The sequence below is a fragment of the Anguilla anguilla genome, chromosome 13 (genome assembly GCF_013347855.1).
Source record: "Anguilla anguilla isolate fAngAng1 chromosome 13, fAngAng1.pri, whole genome shotgun sequence".
Lineage (NCBI taxonomy): Eukaryota > Metazoa > Chordata > Actinopteri > Anguilliformes > Anguillidae > Anguilla > Anguilla anguilla.
The window spans coordinates 33,493,213-33,520,276 of record NC_049213.1 but is presented as its reverse complement, the minus strand read 5'-3'; the positions used below and the strand labels follow the sequence as shown (position 1 = coordinate 33,520,276).

General features: G+C 40.8%; 2 protein-coding genes across 4 annotated transcripts; one reads left to right on the top strand and one right to left on the bottom strand.

Annotated features, from left to right (window-relative positions):
- Nucleotides 1-121: 121 nt before the first annotated feature.
- On the bottom strand, nt 122-7,571 carry LOC118210973 (guanylyl cyclase-activating protein 1). 2 transcript variants are annotated; one of them, XM_035387529.1, is made up of 5 exons: nt 7,473-7,571; nt 6,801-7,033; nt 4,034-4,183; nt 1,430-1,520; nt 122-943 (listed from the first exon to the last, which is right to left on the bottom strand). In XM_035387529.1, exons 2-5 carry the CDS (start codon nt 6,990-6,992, stop codon nt 813-815), a joined length of 564 nt encoding a protein of 187 aa, XP_035243420.1. In that variant the 5' UTR covers nt 6,993-7,033; nt 7,473-7,571; the 3' UTR covers nt 122-812. The 2 variants fall into 2 exon arrangements, with proteins under 2 accessions (XP_035243420.1, XP_035243419.1); XM_035387528.1 differs by having other exon boundaries at nt 6,801-7,571.
- Nucleotides 7,572-13,200: 5,629 nt separating this feature from the next.
- LOC118210968 (uncharacterized protein C6orf132 homolog) lies at nt 13,201-26,853 on the top strand. 2 transcript variants are annotated; one of them, XM_035387517.1, is made up of 6 exons: nt 13,201-13,461; nt 18,623-18,711; nt 20,924-21,014; nt 23,139-24,727; nt 24,809-25,350; nt 25,654-26,853. In XM_035387517.1, the coding sequence occupies exons 1-6, from the start codon at nt 13,380-13,382 to the stop codon at nt 25,751-25,753; spliced, it is 2,493 nt and encodes an 830-aa protein (XP_035243408.1). In that variant the 5' UTR covers nt 13,201-13,379; the 3' UTR covers nt 25,754-26,853. The 2 variants fall into 2 exon arrangements, with proteins under 2 accessions (XP_035243408.1, XP_035243407.1); XM_035387516.1 differs by having other exon boundaries at nt 13,202-13,461; nt 23,139-25,350.
- Nucleotides 26,854-27,064: the final 211 nt, after the last annotated feature.

Below are 27,064 nucleotides of genomic sequence, written 5' to 3'. Positions count from 1 at the left end.
ACACACACACATACATACATACATACATACATACATACATACAGACTGAGAATAATAGCCTAAGATATCACCTTGACCAAAAGTGCATCCAGAGGGCAAAAAATATTTGCTACATCCTTTATTTCCAAAACTTATTCAATGAATTTAAAGTCAAAAGTGTCAAAATAAAAAGTTCAGATCCCATGAACAAGTACAAAGAGCTAGTCTGGGAGCCCTAAAACACAGCTAGTTTAGGAACAACTGAAAACACAGCAATCTGCAAACACTGAGTGAGCATTTAAAAAAACGAACTCTACATTCAAGGGAAGGGGGAGGGTTTGCACAACACAGTTGCATTTAAAAAACATAAGTAGGACTCAATAGTTTGATATTTTTAAACTCATTTAGGTATCCATCATTGTTCAAACTTGACACTTTATACATGGCTAGAAATCATGCTGTGTACATTTGGAATAAAACAAGCACATTTTCACCTGAGGTAATGAACCAACTAAATCCATCTGTAAGGATCTGGCCACAGCATGTTCCTATCAGGTTAACAGTGCAGATCAAGCACAGATTGCAAACCCCTGCCTAACTGACAAATGGATCTGCAAGCAGCCCTGCTGGGGAGGCCCCAAAGGAGGTAGACTGGTGGCCATTTTTTTTTTGTCCTAGTGCAGCCGCTGAGTCCCGTATAGCTCCTCCGTCTCGGCACAAGGTGATGACATCATCTAGGGCCGACTCAGTTTGGGTCCCGGGACGGGCCAGAGGAACTGTTCCCTCCATCCCTCTCCCTTATGTGAGGCACACAGGTGAAGCTGGTGGTGGTATCAGGAATTCACAGTCATCTCCCCTTGGATCTTTTTCACGATATGGGACACGTCCAGGCTCTTGGTCAGCATTTCCAATAGCATCTCGTCATTCTGAACACCTTCCATGAACTCCTCTAGCGACAGCTCACCTACAACACACACACACACACACACACACACACACATGCACACACACACGCATACGCACACACACACACACACACACACATACACAGACACACACACACAGATATTGACATCTTTGTAACTGGAGTAGACATGTGAAATCATCATCTGATAAAGAAATCTGAAGCTTAGTTCAGAGAGACTGCATGGCGCTGTCCGTCTGTAGGGTGACCTAATCATAACCCATATGCATCCGCCACACAGCTAAGAGTTTTTTTTTTAAATCTGCCATGATACTTTCTGAGATATTATCTCTTTTCTGTAACCCTCTCTGCTTTCCCCCATTTTTGATAAAGTGATGTATGGTGTTCCTGACATCTAGCCAGGGCCACAGATGAACCTGGACAGGTTCACCACTTTAGATAGTTACACTACATTTTCATACAAGATGTGTGGGAAGCAGAGTTCTCTGTGAGGATTTCCGAGTATACTGTAATGCAGAACCTTACCATCACCATTGATGTCAATTTTGTCAAACACCATGTTGGTGAATTCTTCATCAGTCATTTCCAGACTGGTTCCATTGATGGCACGGATGGACTGTGGCAGGCGGAGACATAAACAAAACAACTTCATGTGTGACCTGCATTCACAACTAGGAACATTTCACACAACACTGAAAACACTATTCTATTTTGTTGCTAGTCTTCATGAGCAGGGGCTGCTAAAGCAGCAGTCAGATTTCTTCTCTAGTTCCATTTATCTACATATCCAAGAATGAATAGTTAACAATTCATATAGAAACTGTAAAGAACTTTTCATTTCATGATCTCAAAGCAAGGCACAGGGAGGAAACTCAAATCAGCCACCAATGTTCAGCACCCTCTTGGGTGGTTCTTCACAACACGCACCACACGTGAAGTGGGGGAGGATGAGGTTACCGGGGTAAGTGAGTCAGGTAGAGTACACCTGGGAAACCCCTACTCTAAAGATGTGCCGCAGTGAGTCAGAACCTCTGTTAATTATCTCGCAGACCTGGGTCAAAAACGTATTTGTTTTGGATTCAAATACGCTTTACTGACCTTGTTTGGTGTATACAAACCAATGGAATACTCTCAGCAAACCCCGCCTTCCGGTCGTATATTGGCAGGCTCAGTTACACCATGCAAGATCAATAGAGCACAGAAAAGTACTTGAATCCAAAATAAATATGTATTTGACCCAGGTCTGCTATCTCATGAAAGATAGAGACGCCTACAACAAAATGTTGTAGGACTGTCATTTCACTCAGGTATTGAGTTTTATTTTGTCCAAAGGGAAGGTGCCACTTCCAACAGCAATTTAGGTATCCCAAAAGGTAAATCATCAAAGTACTAAAGAAGTACAACCATTAATTAGGTTAAATGATTGGCAAGGTACATGGTTTTTACATATTTTATGTGTTTTCATATCATAAGTACATATCTACTAAGTAATCCGTCTATTGAACAACCTTCATATTGACCCATAACTACCCATAACTCAGCACATTGCTTTAAAACAAGAACTATGACACTTGGTGCTTTTGACTTTGCCTTTTATGCAGCATGTCTAATCTGAAACCTACAAAGTTATCTGAAAACATGGGATCCTGACACTAAATAAATCCCCTGGTGCATCTACTGGTGCCTTGATACTCTGTGTCCTATACCAGCTAAAATACCTGAAATGCATATGCTTCTATAGGCAATATATATATATATATATACGCAATATATTCCTTACTAAAAACTTACTGCTATTAACGTATACAAAGTATACTTTTAACTTTTAGCAAAAAGACAAAAAAAATTACATCAAACTGATTATGTCCACAGCAGCATATGCACAGTGGCAGAATACTTCTCCTATAGAATTATAAGTAATAATTTTGCATATATTAAGGAGACTTTGTGTCCATGCATGTAGATCATATCTTATTAATGGCTTGATGTATAAATAGTATATGAAAACTGAATGGCCCGAATACTCCATTTTTGACAAGAATGTGGCCCCCAAGAAGTAGTCAAAGAATCCTACTGCATACTGTATGTGAACACACTTGAATAAAAGAGGTTTCAGCACCACCTAGTGCCTAAGATTGGAAATGGAAATTGGAAATCAAGTTTCTGCATATTAAAAAATTCAAGTAAAATATGGACATGGACTGGATACAGATATCAGCAGGTTAAGTACGTTGTAGAATGGTTTTTATTACAAAACAAGTACTTAAAAAATTACTATGTCATTTCTGAACAGCCTATGAAGAAGGCATATTTGACCTCCTGTCCTTTGGGGTTGTTTGTTTCAGGCAAACTTTGGCCTGACACTACCAAATACTACCATGAAATATGACCACACATCGGCTGTCGCTTTGGCTGAAACTAAAAATAATGCTTTCATTTCAGGGGGATCATATTTCTGATCATACTGGTTTCTCTAACAGCGAACACTGGACTGCAATGAACCAGACCTGGGTCAAATGCGTATTTGTTTTCGATTAAAATACTTTTCTACGCTTTACTGATCTTGTCTGGTGTATTGGAACCAATGAAATACTCTCAAAAAGTGTGTACCCCGCCTTCTGGTCGTATTGGCAGACTCAATTACACCAGGCAAGATCAATAGAGCACAGAAAAGTATTTGATATCCAAAATAAATACGTATTTGACCCAGGTCTGCAATGAACACTTAAGGTTTTTTCACCTTTGACACGAAACACAAATGATGGAGCAGAGCATTGTGTGCATGGGAAGCACAGCATGCCATGGTTTACTTCAGCATCTCTAAGCTGATTCTACCTGACAAGTAAAATCCTCTTTGGTACCACCACGGTAGGTCCTTTGTTGACATGCACTCAGCATTTTGAAAACGGTGAAACACACTGGGCTGGTGGTTAAGGAACCGCGCTTGTAACGTTAAAATCCCTGTCACTGCATCATGGACCAAGGCACTTTACCTGAATTGCTTATGGAAAAATGTTGCGACACATAAATGCTTCTGTAAAAATGCGAGCTGCTCTGTACCAGGTCGTCGGCTATGCGAGGAAAGCAGTAAATAATGGAACATCCCCCGGCCTCTGTTCTGGTTCTCACCTTGATGATGACGAGCAGCTCCTCCCGGTCGATGCAGCCGTTCCCGTCGACGTCGTACAGCTTGAAGTACCAGCGTAGCTTCTTCTGCACCCCCGCTTTCAGCACCAAGCTCAGGGCGGCCACGTACTCCATGAAGTCAATGAAGCCGTCCTGCGCCAATCAAGACACAATGGGGACACCACATTTCCTCCTCTCCTCTGCCTCCGTCTGTCCAGCAAACATTACGCGGGGAGACCCTGACCGGCTCCCCACCATTATGTTTCCACAGACAATTTAATCCAAAATATAGCCCGGGTATTTAACCTTAAAAATTATCAAAAATAATGTAGGACTCTGTGTGGGAAAACAGTCCGTAAATTTTAAGACTTTGTATGTGATAACTGAATGCATCCACATAATACATACTGCTTCATTAGAGAGGCCAGCTAACTCATATACCATAAATAAGAGGTTAGTTAAGAAGCTGAAGGCTCAGTTTGCACTGGCGATCAGTATAATGCAGGTAATAGATCTACATAACCAGGGTTTTAGGTCTGTGACCTAGCTGATTAACATGCAAGTTAATTTAGTCTTTAATATCTTTTGGTACTGGAAACAGCAGAAAGATCAAATTCTGTTAGAATCTCAATGGAAACTATGCTATTCAAATGCAATGTACACATCTAAGAAAAAAAAAGACGCTGTTCAGTACAAAACAAATGGGGAAAAAAATGTTTATTTAAAGTCCTCTTTCTGTAAATCACTTGCTTAACTGTCCTATGTGGCTTTTTTCATTCCCACTTATAAATCAAGCTATTTTTAAAATTACAAACGGCCTATTCAAAAATTGGGATGCTGTTTCCATGCAACCACTAATGCTGATGAAGCGGTTCAATCACGGCCTGATCACGGATTGAAAAACTTGAGATAATTAGTGTTATAATTACTATTAGTGTTAGTAATTGAACCGCAACTTTCCTCCAACATGGGACGCTCGTCAAAGTGCGCCGTTACTCACTCCGCCAACCACGGAGTGCACAGACTGCCATGGCAGGGAGCCATCACTTATCAGAAAAGGACAAAAATGACTAATTCTGTGCCACATCTTACTATATTTAATCTACGCTTACACTCTCCTAAAAGATTCAAAGAAAGGTGTTGGTTTAGGCTACTGGTAGTTATATTAGTATTTTATTTAGGTATTTTTTGTATTTTTAAGTAGGCCCATCCTATCTCTGTATTGATCCTTTGTCAATTCAGAAGGGTGCACGTTATCCTCTGAGACATCCTCCACTTTTTCACTCCCCAGTTCAACAGCTGAGCTGTCATTACGCTAAAGGGCTGTTACTACTTACACAGCATCAGTCGCATCCAGTGATGGAAGCGCTGCGTCGCAAATGACGCACAATCACAGGGGATGACGCGCAACAGATGTGGATGAGCAACATGCTAATTACTCCAACACCTGTCCTCTGGTTCTTAACAGACTGCTCGCTGCTTCGTTTGCGAATGGGGGGGATGGGGGTACCAAAACCACGGCCCAGCCTTCTAAAGTGAAAGACCGTGTGTCAGGATGGGTTTATTTTAGACGAGGATTACTGCACTGCTGACATTCGTAATTAGCTAGAGTCTCTCAACGGGTCGCCGCAGCACAGTGGGGTCAGCAGGAAACAGTAACAATGGGTATTTTTAAACACGGTCAAGTAAAAAATAACTATCAAAATATACAGATATACCAAAGGGGAATCTCAAATAAGCTTACTGCAGTAACGCGCAGCGAAATAGCCAACATCGGGGCTGCGCAGAGACCTTTTGAGGGGAAGGTGCTCAAAGTGAGAAAACTGTTTTGTGTAATCAAATCAAAGGGGCACATCGGGTACATGGGGGCAAAAGGGGCAGGTGCATCGGGTAGCCTACCCGGACCTTGCCGCCACCCCCGATCACCCCCTCACCCCCACCCGGACATGCCTGACCAACATATGCAATATATGCTGCTGGTAGTTATGACGGAATTTACCCTGCGGATTACCCTAACACAAATTAGGTCGTTGGGTAGAAATCTATTGACCAAGGCGGATCAACGCGTCTTCTTAGTTTGACATCTTAACCTTTATCCAATTATACGGTGCAACGTGTGTCCAAGTAATTTGTTCATTCAGGCCCATAACATGGAGAAATAAATTAATGCTCATTATTACCTCTTTTTTTCATTAAACACTAGGCATAATGATTTAGGCTACACAGTAAAATAGTAGGTGTTAAATTAACTCTTATAGAGTACAATAAACACAGAACAATGTACTGTGAAGCTATTTATATTTAACGTGCATAGTACCTAAAGACAATAAGCAGTAAAAAAAAAAAAAAAATTAAATGAAAAAATAAAAGATTAAATAGGGAACACTAGCCTATTTTACATTTCTTGAGAACAACGCAAAGGGATACTTTAGATGTGCAGGGATACCCCAGATTAATATAAACTAAAAATGAAAAACGAACCAACTCCTTCTATCTGTAAAATCAAAATGTAGTGTAATGTCTTATTTGTAAACATGGGGGATATAATCGATAGTAATTAAATGGTGTCAAATTAGGCCATAGCCTAATTGTTACGGCCGGCTGAGCACTGACATGGAATACCATATCATTACTTCCCAAACATAGTCCATACACTATCTGCAGTCGATACCTGCAAGTATAGCCGAAATTGTAAGCACCCAGCTATACACATCAAACGAGGAGATAATTAATCAGCAATAAAATCATCAAACAAAAAATGTATTCTTACGTCGTTCATATCGAATGTCTTGAACATGGTGTACACGTACGCGTCAGAAGATTCCGATAAATTTTTCAGCCCGAAGAATTGCTTGAATTCGTAGAATGTGAGAAGTCCAGACGGACACTCTGTCATGAACTTCCTATACCACTGGTGGCTCTCGCACGCGTTGAGCTCCTCCACGGCAACGTTGTTTCCCATGTTTTTACCGTAGCCACCTCGACGATGTTCGTACGGACGTGCTGGATGAAAAACACACTGAAATTGAAACTTTCCTGCAAAAAACCCCAAATGATCCAGACTCCTTATTTTTGTTTCTTCTTCTCGGCCCTTGTAGTGGATCAGGACGTCGCTTCCAGTGGATAAACTAAGACTTCAGGTATTATGAGCGGGATAAGATGTATTAGCTAGGTTGCTCACGCCCAATACCAGCTGTGTGCAGCCTGAGGACATCACAACAGATCACGGCACTAATCCGTTCAACAGCACACTTTTTGGCCGTTATAAACGCTACAATTGTAATACTAGACCAATTAAAATGAATCCCAGTAGCCAACTGTATTTTTAAACGACCCCGCAATTGCCATTATAATATAATTCCCAGCGCATGAAATCCGTACGCGTCACACACTGAGTACACTGTTTCATGTGCTCCAATGTTCAGGTGGTAGATACATTTACCTTTCTTTAGCCTACTCTTTAACGTTTCTTACGAAAACAATTTCTGTATCTAGTGTTGTTTAGATGATAAACTACTAAACTGGGACGCCCTGTAAACTCCGAGCTCGGGTCTTAAGAAATTATCCTTTAGAGACCAGGTGGCCTGCACGTACGTTGGTAACTCACTAACGAGATATGACGCCCACCGCACGGCAGGCCCGAATGGCAGTTGGCTTGTTGTATTCTTGAGTGAGTATAAACTGTAAGGACGCGAAGAACCGCAATGATTTTAAAACACTTTGAAATAGTTCTGTAATGATGGTAAAAGGGAGTGCGATCAAGAGTTCACCAAAAACACCTATTTATAGGTGCCAACTCCTCCATTCTTATTATGAATCCATCCATAGATACATTAATGTTAATTTACGACACAGAACATTCAGGCGTGTAAATGGGCCACGCCTGAATACATGCAGAACACCCCGGAATGGGTAAAAACCCAAGTGGTCGTGCTATGTCGGGTAGATGGCAAGTAAAACACCCATGGAACTGGCCGTGTGTCCCAGGTTTAAGTGCCAAAATAAATGAGTAAAGTAGGGCGGGCATCTACAAATACTTAATGGTATATTCTACAAAATAATATAGATCATAGCAAAATAAAACAAGCAGGAATTTAGTAAAAACAACTGCTGTGCAGCAAAAAAAAAAAAAACATAAAAACATGATGTGCACAAAATGAGAATATTCCAAAGGTGTGCTGTAGGAGAGTGCACACTGAGCAGCCAGTTTGTAGTGATCAGTGAAGTATGTGCAGTATGCCTGATCTGGACTTTGAATCAAAATCTTCAGATTTTAGGTACTGGCCAGTGTCACAAAAAACCACAATCATTTATTGGAACGTTTCAGATACTGTATGTGCACAACAGGATCTAGCCAGGGTTAATTTTATTTATTTATTTATTTATTTATTTATTTATTTATTTATTTATTTGTTTGTTTGTTTGTTTGTTTGTTTGTTTGTTTGTTAATCCGAAATAACTTTTGTTTCTCGTTTGTGAGAGCTAGTGTAGACCATGCAGAAACATCACCTGGCCTTTCTCATGCAGGGACACCTGGGGGCAGTGACAGCACCACATTACACCTGGAACCTCTGCGTACTCTAACAATGCTTTGCATAAAAAATCAAAAGGTTCCATTTCAGGCCAAATCACTTCAAAAACATTTTTTTGAAGCAGTCCTTTGGTTTTTAATTCCATTAAAAATTTACTCAGGAAATTAAATCCTGATACCGTGATCAATGAACAAAAAATGTTCTGAAGTGTCCTTTTGAATATTTTTTAAAAGAAATTTGGAAAATGGAAAGCAAATTTGATTTAATGTTAATATTAATATACACATTATTTATACACTATATTAAAAAAATATATTTAAAAAAGTATTTTTGCAAGAGTCTACAGAGATAAATTCACATTTATGAGTATCACTGCCCAAAGAGCATTCTTAACATTGACTGAAGACACCCAAATTAGAAGTATCATAATAATCAAACAATATCTCAATCTCAGGATTGAGTTTTCAAAAAGGCTATCACACATTCCATTCCTTTTGAGTTCGGTTAAGTTTTTTCATCAGTATGAGTTCTGTGTTAAGCTCATCACTAAATCTATAGACAGCAAGGATAACATGTCTGTGTGTAAGGGGAACAACTACAAATTAAGTTTAAAATGTACATAAAGTAAGAGCTTGGTCAGATTTAATCATGGGAACTACATATATTGGGCATTATAACCCAGCACCTTTACTTTTAACCTTTAAGCACATTTTTGCCTTTGTTGTTATTATAATTTTACCTGCACCATAGTCACACATCAAGGCCATGTCACTTCCTGTTTTACCAGGACAAACCACAGGAACCTGAGCAATGAGGGCTGGGACTTCATTCTGTGATCCGACAGCACATTCTAGAAATATCTTGCAAATGTGTGGTGATCACCTGCAAGACTATGGAACTGGACCGACCAGTCCAAATTCCGTGTCTGCAAAGCAGACCAACCACAGGAAGGAACAGTAGGCAGCCACTGTTACTTCCTTAACCATTTGAAGAGTAGGTTTTTGGAATGTTTTTTTTTTTTTTTTTTGAAATTCTAAGTCGATGGCTGTGTTCTAGAACTCCATTGCTCTCGGTTGCCAGTAGTGATTGTTACATCAGCATTAGAATGTTCAGTTAAGTTCAGTTCAGTTAAGAACATTCTAATCACACATTTTTACAATCTTGCAGCTTAAAGGCTTTAAGATGCAGGGCCATGCCATTTCCATATATTAGCCCTGGTCTGAGTCTACAGTACCTGCAGGGCAAAGCAAACGGTTACTGTGTGTTTTTATAGCAGTGTCTCCATATTTGCACAGGTAAACCAGTGCCCTGCAAACCGTCTGCCTTTTCCTCAGCTTGTACTGCTGTACCACTCTGAAATCAAAAGAGGTAATTCAGCCTTTTCAGGTTTTTTTAATGGATGCTGGTGTGTTCTTTGGCGTGTAAATGGTACTGAACCAAGAAAAAAAAGCAATGTCTTGGGGATTAGCCGCCACATGAGTTCAGGCAATATTAAGCCTGCTTACGGATAAGTGGAAGACCCACAGTACCATGCTTCATAGCCCTCACACTGTTGCGTGATCTCCAGTGAGGCTGTTATCTGAAAGCTACTACAGTGAGGGAGACACTTTCTAAACCTTTGCCCTAATGACAGATTGAGGCCTGCATCTTATTACTTAACTACTTGTGTGGGGGGCTGGGGGAATGGAGGGTGGTTTATAACCAAGCAACATACCCCTTGTTTTCATTGCTCGTTACAGAAATATTCAGGATGCTCCACAGTAGCTGGCCTCATAAATGCCTGAACAGCTCAGTTTAGATTTTCTGCAGTTAAAAATATATCGAAAAATTGTGCAACAGAAGTGCATCATAGTAAGTGTAAATGTGCATAATAACACAGACACGACTTCAACAAATGTAACATTTTACACTTGTGTAATCATAAAACATATCAGACTACGGAATAAATACTTTGTCTGCAATGCCTGTACTGTTTTAACCAGCAACAACAAAAATGCGTTCTTGGCTAGTTTAAATGCTTTGTTACAATTTAATGAGATGCACTGAAAAATATTAATAGCATAAACCACGAATGTTTGCTTCAATTTGTTACGCCTATATTGTTTAGGTTTTCTCAATTGAAACTTTTTAGGTCGATTTGAATTAAAGAATTTTAATTGAGAAACCATAAACAATATAGGCGTAACTAATTTAAGTAAAATTTTAGCTTTATTCAATAAAACATTTTTTTCAGGGTATAATATTATTATATTTATTTTAAAATATGATTACAAATAACCGTATTTTGCATTTGAACATTGGTCACAATGAGTCAAATGGGTTTTGTCAGCACGCCTTCCAGCCAAGGTGGACTGCAGTGTACCTGAGTTAAGATGAAACATACACTAACGTAGCCAGGCTGGAGGCTGGATGGTGCTGGGCCATTGAAAACAGGGTTCAAGCAGTCCATGCCAATCATACTGGGCTATGGAAAACAGGGTCCAAGCAGTCTATGCTAAATTCTGTGTAGAGCCCAGATACAGTGGATAGTTTCTAATAATGGTAAACTATAGGAAATGCTGAGGTAATCTAGGGACAGGCTTGGGAATCCCTGATTCCCTGCACAAAGCATCCCTCAACGTCAGACTGGACTGTAGAGGATGGGAGTGGGTCTCCATGAGAGGATTTTAGATCTCCTTACAGGAAATCCTAAACCATTACTTCAGCCTTATAGTTGAAGCTTGGCTTGCTGCTTTTCCCTTGATTTGAGCCACGTAGGTTTATTCATCAAATATCTAAAACGGTGAAGATTATTTTTGCTTTCAAGAATGACGGCTGTGTGTAGAACACTAATTTTTTTAAAGAAATTCCCACCTGTGTTCAGAAATACCAATAGATAAGATTAGTTCACCTAAAAAATATAATTCACTGTTTGGGGCAAGCATCACAATTTAAATCACACCAAAATGGTATGCAGTACTGACTGAGAAGTCTCAATAAGATCATGAAAAGATTTTTTTGCACAAGGCCAACGCGCATATTTTAAAATGACAAGTAAAAATTCAATAGTAAGACAAGAACTGTGTCAAGATAAAAAGTCGATTTTATCTCCAAATCTTAAGTTTGGAGTTAATGTATGTATGCATGCGATTGAGCACTGTTTTTAAAGAATGAACAAGTACAAGTATGTTGGCTTTATGGTTTTTTGTTGAAGCTTACCAAAGAAAATCCATATTGGTCAGTTGATATAAATATCAGTGCAAAAGCATACAGAGTGCAATCCACATTAAACTACCATTAACACTTCCAGTGTATCAATAAGGTTTTATCATAACGAGGGCCATACATTTTTTCGCCAATTGTCAGTCCTGTCATTAATACTACAGCTGACTGGCAGAATCCATCTTGGGAAATTATGTGAGAAGAACTAATCACAACTTCTTTCCCCATAATACATTAGTCATAACTGATGCTTTTGTTATCAGTATTCGCTCTGACATATGTTGTAATATTTATATATTAAATTATTTACCATTACAGATATTTTCCCCATGAGGAATGTTGTCTATAATAGCTCCAGGTGAGGTTCAAAGTTATCAAATAATTGAACCAAATAAAGACTGAAGTTACTGGCAAAGGACCATTTATGGGAAATCACAGCATGACAAAGGCTATTCCTCCAGACTGACTGAACAGGTTCCACCAAGGATACCAAGAGCAGGTCACTATGGAGCTATCTGTGTTATACAAACTTCCTTTCAAATTCACCCACTCCCCCTTCCCCTCCCCCAACCCCTACCAAACCCAATACCTTTAAAACGCACCAAATTTACCTTTGAATCTCTGTCAATATTTCTGAGCCGCAGTTTAAACTGTGCACACCTGTCAAATCAGATACAATAATATGAGCCCATATTTGTCCACCTGACTCATTTTGGGGAGATACTTTTGTGAAATGGCAATGAGATAAAGTAATGACATTGCAATAATTGACATTATATTGACATTATATGACATTATTTAACTAATTATTATTATTATTATTATTATTATTATTATAATAAAAACATATCCATGTATTTAGGCCATGTATATGAGGGGGACCTCCAGGTATGCACTTTTTCCCCCAAGTGTCCAATGTGCCCATGTGATTTGATTTTTTTTTTAATGTTGTATTATTATTTTTGCTGTCACTTTTCATTCTTTGGTGTGCCCCTCAAAAGATCTCTGCACAGCCCTGGTTTGAAAGTCATTCAAATTAAACTCAGAAACACTGTCATGCTGAAGTAATGGAAATACTGGGTGTAATAGGCCTAGTCGACTCAAGGTTGAAACTGCGTAAGACGTCAACATTCTTTGAGACAGAAATGCATTATTGGCAGAAATGTCGTAACCACAAAGCCGTAACACCCAAAGCACTACTCCCGTCAGTTTGAAGAGGTGAACGCTGCTAGACAATAAAATTATTAGACTGGAATGCTGTTGCTGTCATGGATACATCGGTGACGAATGAAGGGTGTGAGGGTGCGAAAGTAGGAGCTCATAGGACTGAAACTTGCAGGGCCAAAAAGCGAAAGGGGAAGGTCTGGGCGTTCGGTATCCTCTCGGATTGTTTACCTCACCTGTCGATATACGAAGGGGAGGAGAATGAGGCGGTGGCCATTTTACCCATCTGGTTTGCGAAGGCACAGAAGCGGTGAAGTGCGTGAATCCACCTGCCGAAAAAATTGAGTCTGACAACTTACTTATCTGCAACCTGCTTCGAAAATGTTCCTTTAAAATGAAGTGGACCGTCTGATTTTTTACGGAATAATATTCACTTAAATATACTTTTAAAAATGAAAAAAGGAACTTTTAGTAATTTTTTGGGTCGAAAGAACCACTCACTTTTCGACACCAACATTGAAATCAAGGAGAGGGGTGAGTATTAAAGTGAACTTTACTATTGACGCAGTTTGAATGTTCATGTATAACTCCTGAGACAAAATACTTATTTAGAGAAATGCGCAAATATTTATGTGCCGAACTTTGCACCTGTACCTAAGTTGTCTGTCAGATGACGTAGGCTAGCCCAATTCTAGGTGCTTTCTGTGCCGTCTGTACCATCAGTGGGGCGGATCTGGAGAAATTTCCATGCTTAAAACTAATTCAATATAATTTTTTGATTTATTTATAAATGTGGACAATGAACGAAGTTACAAGTTGTAAATACACTGCCTTTGCGCTAGGAAGTCAAATCGAAGTCAAAACAACCATACCATGATTACACCTTTATGGATAGTTTATGTACAATATAAGACATCATCACAGCCTAGAAACGCGGAAACGTTTTTTATCCATTATGGCTCGTACAATTCCACGAAGCATTTTATTCGTGTTTCAGTTTGTCATTTGGTGCTGTCAGGTGACTGCGTTGATCAATACGTTGGGGGGAAATCGGACACTCGAGTCTTTTTTCTTGCTGTAGTATACTCTCACAGAAGAAAAGGTTCCAAAAGGCTCCTCTGTGTCTCCATAGAGGAACCCTACTAGTTCAGGGGCTCTTTGTCAGGAAAATGGATCTGGGAACTTTCACACTTTTCACACCTTACATAGAAGGTTCTATAAAGAGCTAAAAAAAAAAGGGTTCCACTATGGAGACAAGTCAGAGAATTATTCTTTTTTTCTGGGAGTGTATACTGGAGTGGCAAATAAGCCCTTTGGTGATGTTCCAATTATGACTGACTTGAACTAGTCTTTTGTGTAAACTTTGTATTTGTTTATTTAAACCAATCCTTGCCATATTTACATTTTGTTGATAACACGCAATCCATAAGTGAACTCTCTCTCGAGAGCTTGGCCTTGTCATTGATTTTACCAAAGTGTTTAACACAGGGAACCTGCTTGACTTCTAAGAATGTCAGTATATTCTGTGCCAACACTTTCAGAAGAAAAGGTCCAAAAAAGTCCCTATAAAGGTACAAAATCTTGTCACTGGCTGGTTCCCTATAGGTACATAAATCTGTACCCCTAGCCAGCAGTACATAATTAATTTTGTACTTAATTTTGCTTGTAAAATGTACTTATTAGTAACCAAATGGAGCATTATTGTATTTTCAGGGTACAAATTACGGAAATTTGTTCCCTAAAAAACAAAAATGTACCTCCACTGTAGCTTTATTTCTGTACTTTAGAGTTGTTAACAGCTCAGGATCCACCACAATGTTCAGTGAAGATAATGTTCAGTAAAGTAAGATAACATTATTTTTACTCTTCGTGAGAAACAGTGTGTCATGGCAGCACTCTATTCGTTGTCATGGTGGTTTATACAATATCAGCAGAGCCCCTAAATAACTGCATCGGCAACCTAGTAGTACAGGTTCAGAATTTTTCATTATCAGATGTTTACTAATAACATTTCTATATGGTACTAGTCAGAAGACACAAATGAAAGGTTTAAATTACTTCCACCAGTATTTAACCTGTGTGCAAGATAACAAATAAACATTTATCATTTGCCCTTGGTTCAGGAGCTTTGTCATTTCTAGAGTTCTTTGTTTAAATAATCTCAGAGAACTTTCCATGATCTTCTATGTGAGTGGTTACCTATTTAACAGCCCACTTTAATCGAGTATAAATTGAAGATTTGCTTGTGTCATAGCACCTGGTAGAAATTTTAGTTAGCCCCTTTTTAATGGAAGGAATAGAGTGTAAAGGATTTGTCAGATCTGTGATTGAAAAAATCTGGAATAATGTTCAACAAAATTAATAGTCATGCCATTCTGGCTATTAGTCATGCTGTTCTGGCATAGTGCTGGGGATCGGTTTCAACCACAAAGTCAAGAATAATTGGTTTGTGACGCCACTTTTAAAAAAAAGAAGTCTGCAAACAAATGTAAATGCTAAGCGAACAAACTGCTGACCTTAGCTCTGCTAGCATTCTTGCATCAAAATTAAAACATATGCAAACATATGGAAATATATTCTTTCTAACCATTACCCCCTTTCCCCATTCAAAAAAGAGAGGAGTCAACCTTAATGGCATGTTCATATCAAATACATTAATTAAGCATGAAATCGAGTTAGTAGTTAGTAGTAGTAAGCAGTAGTACATAATGTATTTGTTACATGATTATATTATCAAAACATAGGATAAACTTATAATTAGTTAACCATTAACAAATACACGAACTGTTTTTTTGATCGCAATATGAACTGGCATTAACTAATGTAGTTGTTAACATGAATTAACAATGTACAAATATATTAACAAAGCTGTACAGATTAACTTTGCTGTAGTTAGTAGTTAACAACTACATTAGTTAATGCCAATTCATGTGACCTTTTTGTAAAGTGTTACGAAATTACTGTACGTGACTTTAGTCGTTCTTAGCAAGTGCAGTAGGCAAAATTTGAGGTGCGTAAGCCAAGCCTAGTTTCCATACCAAGGTACATGCCAGTGTTTATGTTTCTGGACCGGCAAGTCACGTAGTTTTATTTTTACACAAGGAATCTGCATCAATCCTAAAAAGCAAATAATATACAGACAGTCACACACTAATACATTTTCATTATTGTAGTATTTCAGGGCAGGGTATACAGCCTATCCCGTTCAAAACCCAGGGTCATAACCTTAATTTGCTATGTACACATGATGGTAAATGCATAACACTGCAATGATCTGAAGCATATGCAAACATCAGGAGCCAACTGTGCGCCTCTAAATAGCCAGATGAGAGCATTCACTGCCACAAACAAATCAACTTAATAAATTAATCCGATTTTACCAATTACGCCAAAAACATCATGATAACCTTTATTGCTGGACCTCATTTCTTTTAAGTGAAACACAAGTAAAGCTGTAATAATATCAACATTAGATATGTTGTATATTGTTGATCGCTGTCTTATAATATTGTTCAGTTGGAAGAGTTTTGGGAAATTTCTTGTAAAATCGTAAATGACCGATGACATCCATGCACGTGCAGCTTCAGATTCATGATGCTGAGACTCCTGCAGGTGGCCGGGCCACTGGGGTACTGTGCTGCTACACTACAGATTGTTTTAAATTGGTTTTACAAGTCGTAATTCTGTCCAAAAAAACTTGAAATCAATTTCATGCTTTAGAAATAATTTTATAGTATACACTTGCTATTGTGTTGATCGACGTCAGGATTCCTTTAAGTTTTAACCTGTTTAGGGAATGCATTTTAGTGAAAGAATGTAAATGTACTTAGGCCAAAGCTGTGTCATGCTCTTTTTTGGGGGGTGGGGGGGGTGGGGGGGCTTTCCTTGCCTGACAAGTTATGATTTTGGTTCTCAGGGTCTTAGTAATAGGACGATTACTAGAAAAGTTTTGACATTTTTGGGTTACAAGTAAAAAAATTCTACTGATGTTGAAGTTTCAACCAGAAGAAAAAACCATAAGTTGACAATAGCCTGTACTAGTAATGGTATTTATTATTAGTAGAAGTGAGAATAGCAGTACTGGGAATCAATATCAATAGAACTACCAGAAAAAGTAGGAGTAATGCTGCTTATAGTATAGGTAGTCGTGTATTACTAATAGTTGTAGAAATAAAGGCCTTGTTCAGTTTAATCACAAATAAGTTCAATTGGCAAAGTTAAGCTGTAGTTATATGTAAAATTTTGCTAATATAAGTGACAGCTAAATACAGTTCATAAACGTGAGTGAAATCTAATTGTTCAAATACAGCAAAAAGAAGCCAATTTTTATTCCCTATTACAGTATTTTCTGTAATATAACTTTCTAGCAGATTTTAAATGTTTTTAGTGTTGATTGTCCATGCCAGAACCTGAAGTGGCCTAATATTCACAGGATCTGCCTTAGTTCTCAACTTTCTTGCCTTGCCCTCAGATGAATTTAGACCACGTCGCACGTTAGTGAAATACATCTGTAAGTGATGCAATAAAGCAGCCCTCTTACAGACAAGGCCTGTCTGATTAAGATAATTGGCCTCCGGGTGGCAAACACAAGGTGAAAAATCTACAAAGCAGCATCACATCATTATCATCATTATCATACGCAACAGCAAAAACCTTTTTTTAAACATTGAGAGGGAGATAAAGAACAATTGCTCTGACTAGTCATTCAGAAAAAAGTCTATACAACCAGTAAGAGGACCATCAATTTTTTTCCTTCCATCAATTTTTTCTCCCAAATTTGGAATTCCAGTCATACCCTTGAGCCTGTCTCACTGCTTCAGTATCCTTTTAACATTACATTACAGGCACTTAGTAGACGCTCTTATCCACAGAAACTTACACAACTTTTTTTTCATAGCATTTACATTGCATCCATTTATACCCATTATACTACACTGCCGCCATACAGTGGAGTACAGTGTGTATCATCTCTGGTGCTCCTAAGTTGAAAAATTTGGGGGCACACTAATGAATCCCAATTAGTAGATGTGCTCCTGAATTATTCTTTTCAAGTTGGCACACATTAATTTTCTGGAGCAAACGTTCCTAAAATGGGAGCACTGTAGAGCCCCTGCCTCTGAAACAGACGTAGCCAGCCTCCGTTGCTTTCTGCTCCGCAGTCCACTAGTTGATTTTTACAGTTCCTTTGTGTGCTGCCAGCACTGCCAGACTGAAGGCATGCCTACCCTAGTTAGGCCCGACTGTTGGGTGAAATGACCAGGCTGCCTGTTTCTGTAACGGAGCACTTTATATCTCAAAAGGTTCTATTAGAAGAAAAAGTATGTGACAAAGTAAATTCATGTTCTCTCAAAGCTTAATTATTATTATTATTATTACTAATCATAATAATAATAATCATAATAATAATAAATGTATTTTATATTGCGCTTTTCACAGTCTCAAAGACGCTTTACAACACAAAGACGCTTTAATTCCAGGCAGCACTCCAAAACTGAAAGGCAGATTACTGAGGAGGGCACATTGATCTAATTTTCTGTGCACTGATACCAACAGAACTGTGTGTAGGCCTGCGTACAGTAAACCTCACGTTCCCTCTCGGCTACACTAATTCTGCCCCATAGTCATTACGCTTCCCTTAGCCAAAGATACACATACGTGAGCACAGCAGGGTGACAGTCTCTCCCTTGCCTTTCAGACAATGTGGAGTTGGTTCTGGACTCGTCTGCTATTCCTGAATCGGGCACAGCCAAAGTGAGGGCCAGGCCAACCGTCAAACACTTCACAGTGAGTATCCACAGACTGTAACACGAGGTTTATTCAAAACCATTTGTCTTCTTTACCAGGGAACATTTCATTTGAGTGTTTCATAGATTAAGCCCAGTACCACCAAGTACAGTGATTTTTAACAGATTTGTGATGTAACAGACCACTTCATTACCATCGGGGGTAGAATTTAAAACTGCTATGATTAACCTGAAACAAGTTATAAATGGATAATTATTAGAAGTAGTGATATAATAATAGTCTATGTTTTATGTAGCACAATTCTAAGAGCTAATCACAAAGTATTTTACTAGTAGCAGTAGTAGTAGTAATAACAGAAGTTGTGTTGAATTTAAAAAAAAAAAAAAAAATTTAATTAAAAAATGGATTTCCGTTCCCATCCTCACTGAACAGTGTGATTGACAATGTAACACCACCGGCTAAACATTACATTACACTCTCAATAATCACTGAATTATAGAAAACATTACCAGCGAACTGTTCATATAAATGAGACCAGTGTGCACCGGGACATTGGGTCACTGGGTACAGTAATGTGGAGTAAATTGTTTTTGGGGCTGGACTTTGGATCAGAGGTTGTCAATGTGGGTTTAGAGTCTGTCTGTTACAAGGGCTGGGCTGCTCAAAGTCACCGTCTGAGGTTTGCCCCTTTCAATAACAAAATGACGCTGAGACAGTGCTGGACAGTGTTGCATCTCGTTATGAAACTCTCAACTGTTAACCAGTGGCTTCTGCCACCAGGACAGGGTGACCTGCTGTTGCTCATGTAGGGACTTCCTGTCCCTGTTTGCAGTTGACACACCGGGTAATGTAATTCGTGTTTCTTATTCCCCGCCCGCCCACTGCCCTGCCTTTCCATGCCCTGTCCTACCCTACCCTGCCCCGCCCCTCTCCAAACACATGGTCCAACGGCCGGGGACAGTATTGAGTAAACACGGCCAGTGTTTATTTTTAGCCACGCTAGGGCTGTGGAGAGATTGGCTGAGCAGGAGGTCATGTGACGCAGGACCCCTGTCTGAGTCTTTAACGCCATTTGCTCGTGAGTGACAGAGCCGCTGTCAGCGTGAGGCCCCTGGAGGAGCTGCCTTTGGCAAGATGACATTTTTTCCGCCATTACACTATCACACCTAAAGGCAAGATGGATCGGGAGGGGAACAGAAAGCACACGATGTACAGAGTGCCTCCAGCACTGGAACGGACATACAGATACAACACATAAGAAACTGTTGCGAAACTGTTACTTTTTTCCTCAGTTCTGTCTTATGCGGTGTTGTTAGCATAAACGGAAAACGGAGCGCGGGTTTATCGTGGGTAGTTGCGGATGTGTCTGGGACAGAATGTGCAGTTTTTGAGTTCGGACGATACTGTATCTATTGGTGCAGAACAGACAACAGGGTTTTTGAAGAGTTCCCTAGGCAAGACCTTGAGGAGGAAACAGGAAGTACTGCCGCATAAAACAATAAAAACCCCAGTGAATTAGGCGAGGAGGATCGGAAAGGTCTGGGGAAAAAAAAAAACCAAAAAAAAAACATTCTCCACATTTCAGCAGAGGTGAACCCTATCAGGTGTACTTGGCCCTCCTTGTCCGAGTACGTGAACACGTGACACGTTTGCCCTGGTTGTTCATTATATACATGCGAGGCCACGGTCACAAGCAAGGGACAAATCCTTTGTTCCCTGAGTAACCTACACATTTGTGTATCGAGGAGGGTGTGCGAGCTGCGTGCGCTCACTCGAGCCAAAGTTAGCTAATCCGGTTCATTCTGATATTTTTATGTTCCTGTGGTTGCTAGGCGGGGCTCAGGGGAGTGGCTTCTTTGGGCTCCTCGAGAACGTGTGACCATGTTTTTGGAGAATGACCTCATAAAAATAAGCTGATTTATTAGGGTCTCATCCTGATTGGCTGATTTTTCACAGTTTCTCGAGTGTGCCATCCAGCATTAAACAAGTTGGCAAGCTTGTACATGCCTGCTGGAGAGAAAATGGTTCAGAGAACAGGTTTGTTTTCTGTGAGCCGGCATTTTGTCTAGCAAAGCTGTCACTCAGCTCAACAAGAAATATATTCTTCCGCTCAGCTTTCCCATCCACACCCTCTCCACACACCTTGCCTGACGGACTGCTTTGTCATCTGCCAAACATGCATAATGCTATGACGTTGAAGGATAGTCATAGTTGATACAATGTTTTTTTTTTGTCTTTTTATTTCCTACAGTCCTCAACTGACATCATGCAAGGGTTTGCTGTCCCGACCCCAAAAGTGCCTGTGCTTTCCACCTTCGGTGTACCAAACACAAACGGGACAGGTAATGCCCCGTTTCTCATCAGCTTTCACGAACCTGTTTTCCAGAGCCAAAAATACTCAAATTTCAGTTCCAAAATTACACTATAGTGCTCAGCTGATCATGTGCAGATACAGGGTCCAGGGCTGAGTGTCTGGTTAGAGTTGTGGAAACCAAAGACATTTTTCTCCAAAACCATTATGACTGTTCATGGTGTTACAGTGTAATAAACTGCATGACAAGTTTTACTCAAAAAATAAAGGCTGAGATCATGCAAGACATGTATCTCAAGTGAAATGCTGCCATTTGTGTACCTTTGCAGTACAATATACAGGTTTTTGGATTTTGACCAAGATAATACATTAATTATTCATGACTGACCCAAGCAACTATTACTATTACATGAGCACTACAGTGCTTCACTGGTCTGGAAAGGTATTTGGCACGTGATGAGGTGGTTCAACCTGTTGAAAAGGGTGCCGTTTGCCATCATCTTTCAACAAGGCCAAACATTAGAGTTGAGTGCACACTGTCAATGACACTGTCAATGATAGGCAGCAAATATGAGGAAAAGATGAGACACTACACTTCCCAGGGGGAAAAAAATTAAATCAAGTTGCCTTCCAGACTTGTGTCAAATATGTATTTGTTTTAGATTCAAATACTTTTCTACGCTTTACTGATCTTGTCTGGTGCATTGAAACCAAAGACATACTCTAAAGAAAAAAGTGCAAACCTCGCCTTCTGTTCATATTGGCAGGCTCAATTGCACCAGGCAAGATCAATTGAGCACAGAAAATAGAGCCAAAGGCACCACAGCAGAAACACCTGACAGCAAAAAGTCAGCCGTGTTTATTGTCATCTGTTGCAAGGAGTCAACACTGCAGCAAAAACTCTCGTGGCAGAGAAAGCTCCTCTGTAGCCATGAACTAAGGTTCTGTGGAGACAGCACCGATGGATTGCAGTGGGTCAGAAATTCAAATGCAGAACAACATTCAGCCAGGTACAACAGTCCAAACACCAGGGAGGTCAAAGTCTGAATACATTAAATAGCCTTTCCTTTGATTCTCACCATGGATGTTTACCAAGAAGGAGGCAAATCTGACAAGGTTTCTATTAGGTACCAACTGAATCTTTGGAGGTACTTGGAAACATGTTAAAACTAATATATTATACAACCCCTGCTTATACCAATTGTTTTTTGCCATAATCAAAAATAATCCAACCAAGGCATCCTCGCTCGCCTCTGTCAAAGCATATCACTGTGACATTCAAAACTCAACATTCTCAAGTGGTTATTGACATGGTTGAAAAGCTGTAGACTAGAGTGGTGGCATCTCTGGCAAATATTACATTACACTGCACTGTACTGAAGTATGTGAACAATAGTGTCAAACTTGGCTAAAAACATCCCCAAGACCAGCAAGTATATGTAAAACATCAATAAAGTATTAAATTTGAGTTAAATTATGCCAGCCTATATGGGCACTCGTAAAGCAAATGAGATTAGACCTCAACAATATTATTTTTCCATTCATTTAACTGTATGGAGAGAAAAAAAGAACTGTTGGCAAGATATTATGATGGCAAGGCATCATTTGCATTCATATTACATGAGCTAGCAGGTGACAGATAGATAGGGTTTGAATAGTTCCACTCTCTGCGTTCATGTGACAAGTCTTGCACAAGTGTTTCACTAGAGACGACATGCATTCTGATGTTCTTTTATACAGGACTGTCAGGGATTAAACATCTCAAACCAGCTCTTCTGGTTTTTATTCATGGCACAGAATGAAGGCTAAACAAAATGTTCAGCTGAATCTTATGAGTCACTCGAAAGGCCCACACTAAGTAATAAGAAGCTGCAATCAGGGGTTGTATAGGGGAAGCACAAGAGTAATGTATTATGTAAACGTATTCATTTAAAGACTAAATTTCTTCTTGAACAAGATATTCTTTGTCAAACATGTTGCTAATGTCATTCCCATATTTGTAACAGGTTAAAAAAAAAACCATGTTCAGTCAGTTCCTCAATCAGACAAAAAGGTTTTATAGTAAAAAGTACTTGTTCTTGTTTCTGCTGGCCATGCTCCATGTATCTCAGTGTTTTTGCGCTTCCTCATAGGACAATACTTCTTGCCTTTACAGGTGGGAAACTCTCCAATGGAGTGTCTGTTCCTGACTTAGCGGAACGGGATATATTTATTCCACCACCTCCCTCTATGGCACCACCCCCACCTCCTCCCTCTATGGCACCGCCACCTCCTCCATCACAGTTGTTCATTCCGCCCCCAGCAGATTTTTCCTTTGAGTCCCCCCCCTCCCCCGTGTATGAAGACCCGGCTTCGCTACAGCCACCACCTATGCCTCCACCTAAACCCCCATCCAAAACCCCATCACCGCACTCCAGCTGGGTACCAGACCATACCTCTCTGAAACCCCCACCGATGACACCCCCAAAGCCTCCCTCTAATCCATCCAGTGCGAAGGTCTCCGCACCTATTTCAACCGCACTAAATAATGGTCCAGAGTGTCCCAAATTTGCCCCCCCAAAACCCCCAGCTTCCGCAGAGAGACCTGAAACCCCCCCGCCTAAGGGTTTTAAAGTTCCCCCACCCAAGCCGACAAGGCTTTCCTCCATGTTTCAGGATAGTCAGGATAACCTGCCACATATCCCGGCTCCAGCACGTCCTGCTCCAGGTCCTACGGCTTCTACATTCAACCCCCAGCATACAGCAAAGCTGTACACTGTGCCCAAGGCTGGAATACTGGCCACTGGGGGGGTAGACCTTGAAAAAACACCAAAGCCCATTCTGCTCCTACAAGACACTTCCACTGACCCAATCCCTACCCAACTTGATGGAAAAATGCCTTCCGATAACAAGGATCTTGGCTCAGATAAGATTGTGGTACCTCCCACCAAGCCTGCAAGGAAAAACAGCGGTGGCCTCCAACTTGAGAAGGATCTACAGGGCCTCAAGGAGAGCCTGCAATCTACTCTACCTGCCCAGGCAGTCAAGGTCCAGGAAGATGCAGTGGTGACTCCCCTGCCATTACAACCTCCTCAAGAGCTCAAAAAACCCACACAACCTACCCCAACCGCTTCCCCTATACCTGAGAATACACCACCTACCACCTCGTATGCAAACTCTCCAGGCAGGAGTCGTAAGCTCATTCCATATGTCAGCCGCACTCCATACTACCTCAGACCCACTGAGAGTAGCACGCCAGGTGCCACCTCACCTCTGGCACTCCTACAGGCTGCTAAAGAGCGAGAAAAGCAAAGAGGCGCTTTGTCAAGGGAGAACAGCTCCAACAGCAACATCTACAGTCAGCCGACCTCTGTTAGCATCCACCAGAATCAGTCCACGCCCAACTCTTTCACGGTCGTCCCCAGACCCACTTCGTCCTTGTCTCAGGGTGGACGAGATAGCCCTGACCTGTATCAGTTCTCCAGGGTGGAGACCGACTCGGCCTGCGCGAGCCCCTCCAGGCCCCTCTCCTCCAGCAGTCTGGTGGCGGAGCTCCTTGAGAAGCACGACGCCGAGGCGGCTCCCGCTGCGCCGGATGCCACCCTCGCGAAGGAGACGAAGCGTGAAGAGGCCAAGGAGGACGTCTCCGTTCCCTTCATCCCGCCGCCTCCAGAATTCGCCAACTCGGACGCAGAGGAAGAGAGCGGCCTGGAGCAACTGGAGCTCCCCCCAAGCTTCCCTCCTCCTGACCCCCCCTCGCAGAAGGTCCCTAGCCGTTTCCCAACACCTGCTGTCCAGCAACCCCCGATTATGGTTCCTCCCACACCTAACCCCCCCTCACAGAAGGTCCCTAGCCCTTTCCCAACACCTGCTGTCCAGCACCCCCCGATTATGGTTCCTCCCACACCTAACCCCCCCTCACAGAAGGTCCCTAGCCCTTCCCCAACACCTGCTGTCCAGTCCCCCCGGAGCACGCTTCCTCTCCCACCTCCAAAGCCCAAGGGAGCAAAACCTCCAAATCCTCCTCAACTCCCTGTTCAGAAGACGGAGGTCAAGCCCAAGCCGCCGAGCCAAGACAAACTGAAGCCACAGCCCCCTCTTCCACCAGCCCAATCCCTCTCCCCCAGCCAGGCCACTCTGCTCAGTATCCTGCAGAAAAAGATGCTGGAGATGGACAAGAAGCACACGTTTGAGGAGGTCCAACCCAACAACGACGACTGGGGTACGTCAGAGGAACCCACTGTCCCAGTAAAGCCCAGCCCCATTCCAAAATTCAAGAGCTCCTCTACCCTGCCTCGCCAGAACCCAGGCCTGGACATGAGTGAGCTGGAGCAAAAGGTGTCCAAAAAGGCTCAGGACCTGTCCGCTGCTACAAAATCAGCCACCAGGTACAGCAAAGTCCCTTCGCTGGAGGGGATTTCAGTGTTCATTATTCAAATGCACTACCTTACCTGCTCTGCGGCTATATGAAAATGCCATATGGCAAATGTTCTGAAATTAGAGTATTTTCAAAGAAGAAAATGTTTTAAACCCTAACTGCATAAATGCATGCGATACAATGCCCAAATGAACATTTTAGGACCAAATGCACAGCTTTTGTGCATTTCTGTCCATTTAAGGTGTCAGAAAATGTCAGCATTTTTCAAATGTCCCGTAATTTATTTGCCTTTCCTGTTTTTTTTTTTTTCCAGCAATGGATCGCAGTCAAAGCAGCCTTATGGCATGACATTCACGGTGCGGCCAGGAACCAAACAGCCAATCATGCCAGTGATCAAAGGAGATGCTCCTTAAGGCCACAGAGAACATTCCGGACATTTTCTGTGTGTATGAATGGCTTTCTTTTTTTTAAAGTGTCGCTTTCTCTATGGCCTTCCCAACACAAGAACAGACTTAAGTAAAGGAGGGGTGGGTCGGTCTACTGCAGAGCTTGGGGGTTCTGTAATGACCAACCGGAAGAGCTGAAAGCACTTATGACAAAGGAATTGCTGCAAAGAAGTAGAAGAGAGACTGAGAATGTGCACAGCCATTTTAATACCCTCAAAATGTTATGCTGTAGTAACTGGACTCAAAACTTTCGCTTAAAAGTATTGCGTAACCTTGAAGGGAGAGGATTTGGACAAATTGCATGTGCCTACGTTCAAGTTAAGTGCCAAGTCTTTGGATGTCAGCTTTGCTTTCAGCAATATACCTGATAAGCTTTGCTTCTGCATTTTATAGTGTTTTTTTTTTGAATGGGTATGATGAGTAAATATTGGCACACGGTTATAACAAGAGTCAGATACAGTTCCTGTGGGCGAAAGTTCTGCATGCGCTATAAAAGGAAATGTATACCTTTTTTTAAACCATGTCTGCATTGTTGAAATGCAAAGTTTTAAGTGGGATGTCCTGATTAAATTTACTCTTCAGTATCTCCAGACAAAAAATTGGAATTACTGAAGTAACTGGGTACGTTTTTACAAATCTGTACGCCACAAACTCGGGGGGGTTCTCATAATGTTTACGATGAAGGGGGCGAAGTGTTTGAAAATGACTAAAACGTGACGTAAATAGACCTTGGGAATCTAGATTTGAAATGTAACTGTAACTCTTAGGATGCATTTGAGCACACACAAGAGCACAGTAATTCCGAACCGGGACACAGTGTACTCACAGTGTGAAAGATGGCCAAACATTTAACCAGTGGTTTGCACGGGTTTGGCCACTTTTGTTTTTTTTTTTTTTTGTTAAATAGTCCTCATATTAAAAACTGGCAGTAAGCTGTATTCATGTGTATAACTACCAGTCTTTCCTTTTAAAAAGACTCATTTGCTAAAAGAAAACATTGTTTTTGATGGTAATAGCCAATGTAAACAATCATGTATATACTTTGAAAATAAAATATTCTATCACAATTTGCTAAGGTATAGTGTAGTTCATGAACACATTACCCAAATCATTTGTTTACATTTTAAATGTGTTTAACATGACTCTCATTCTTTTGTCCATCAAGGCGAGAGGCATTGGATGAAAACATTTTGAAAACCAAACAATTGCACAGGAATTTGTTTCTGGCTGGGATGCATTGTTATGGTTATACATCTTTTGTGTCCAGGTGCACGGGTG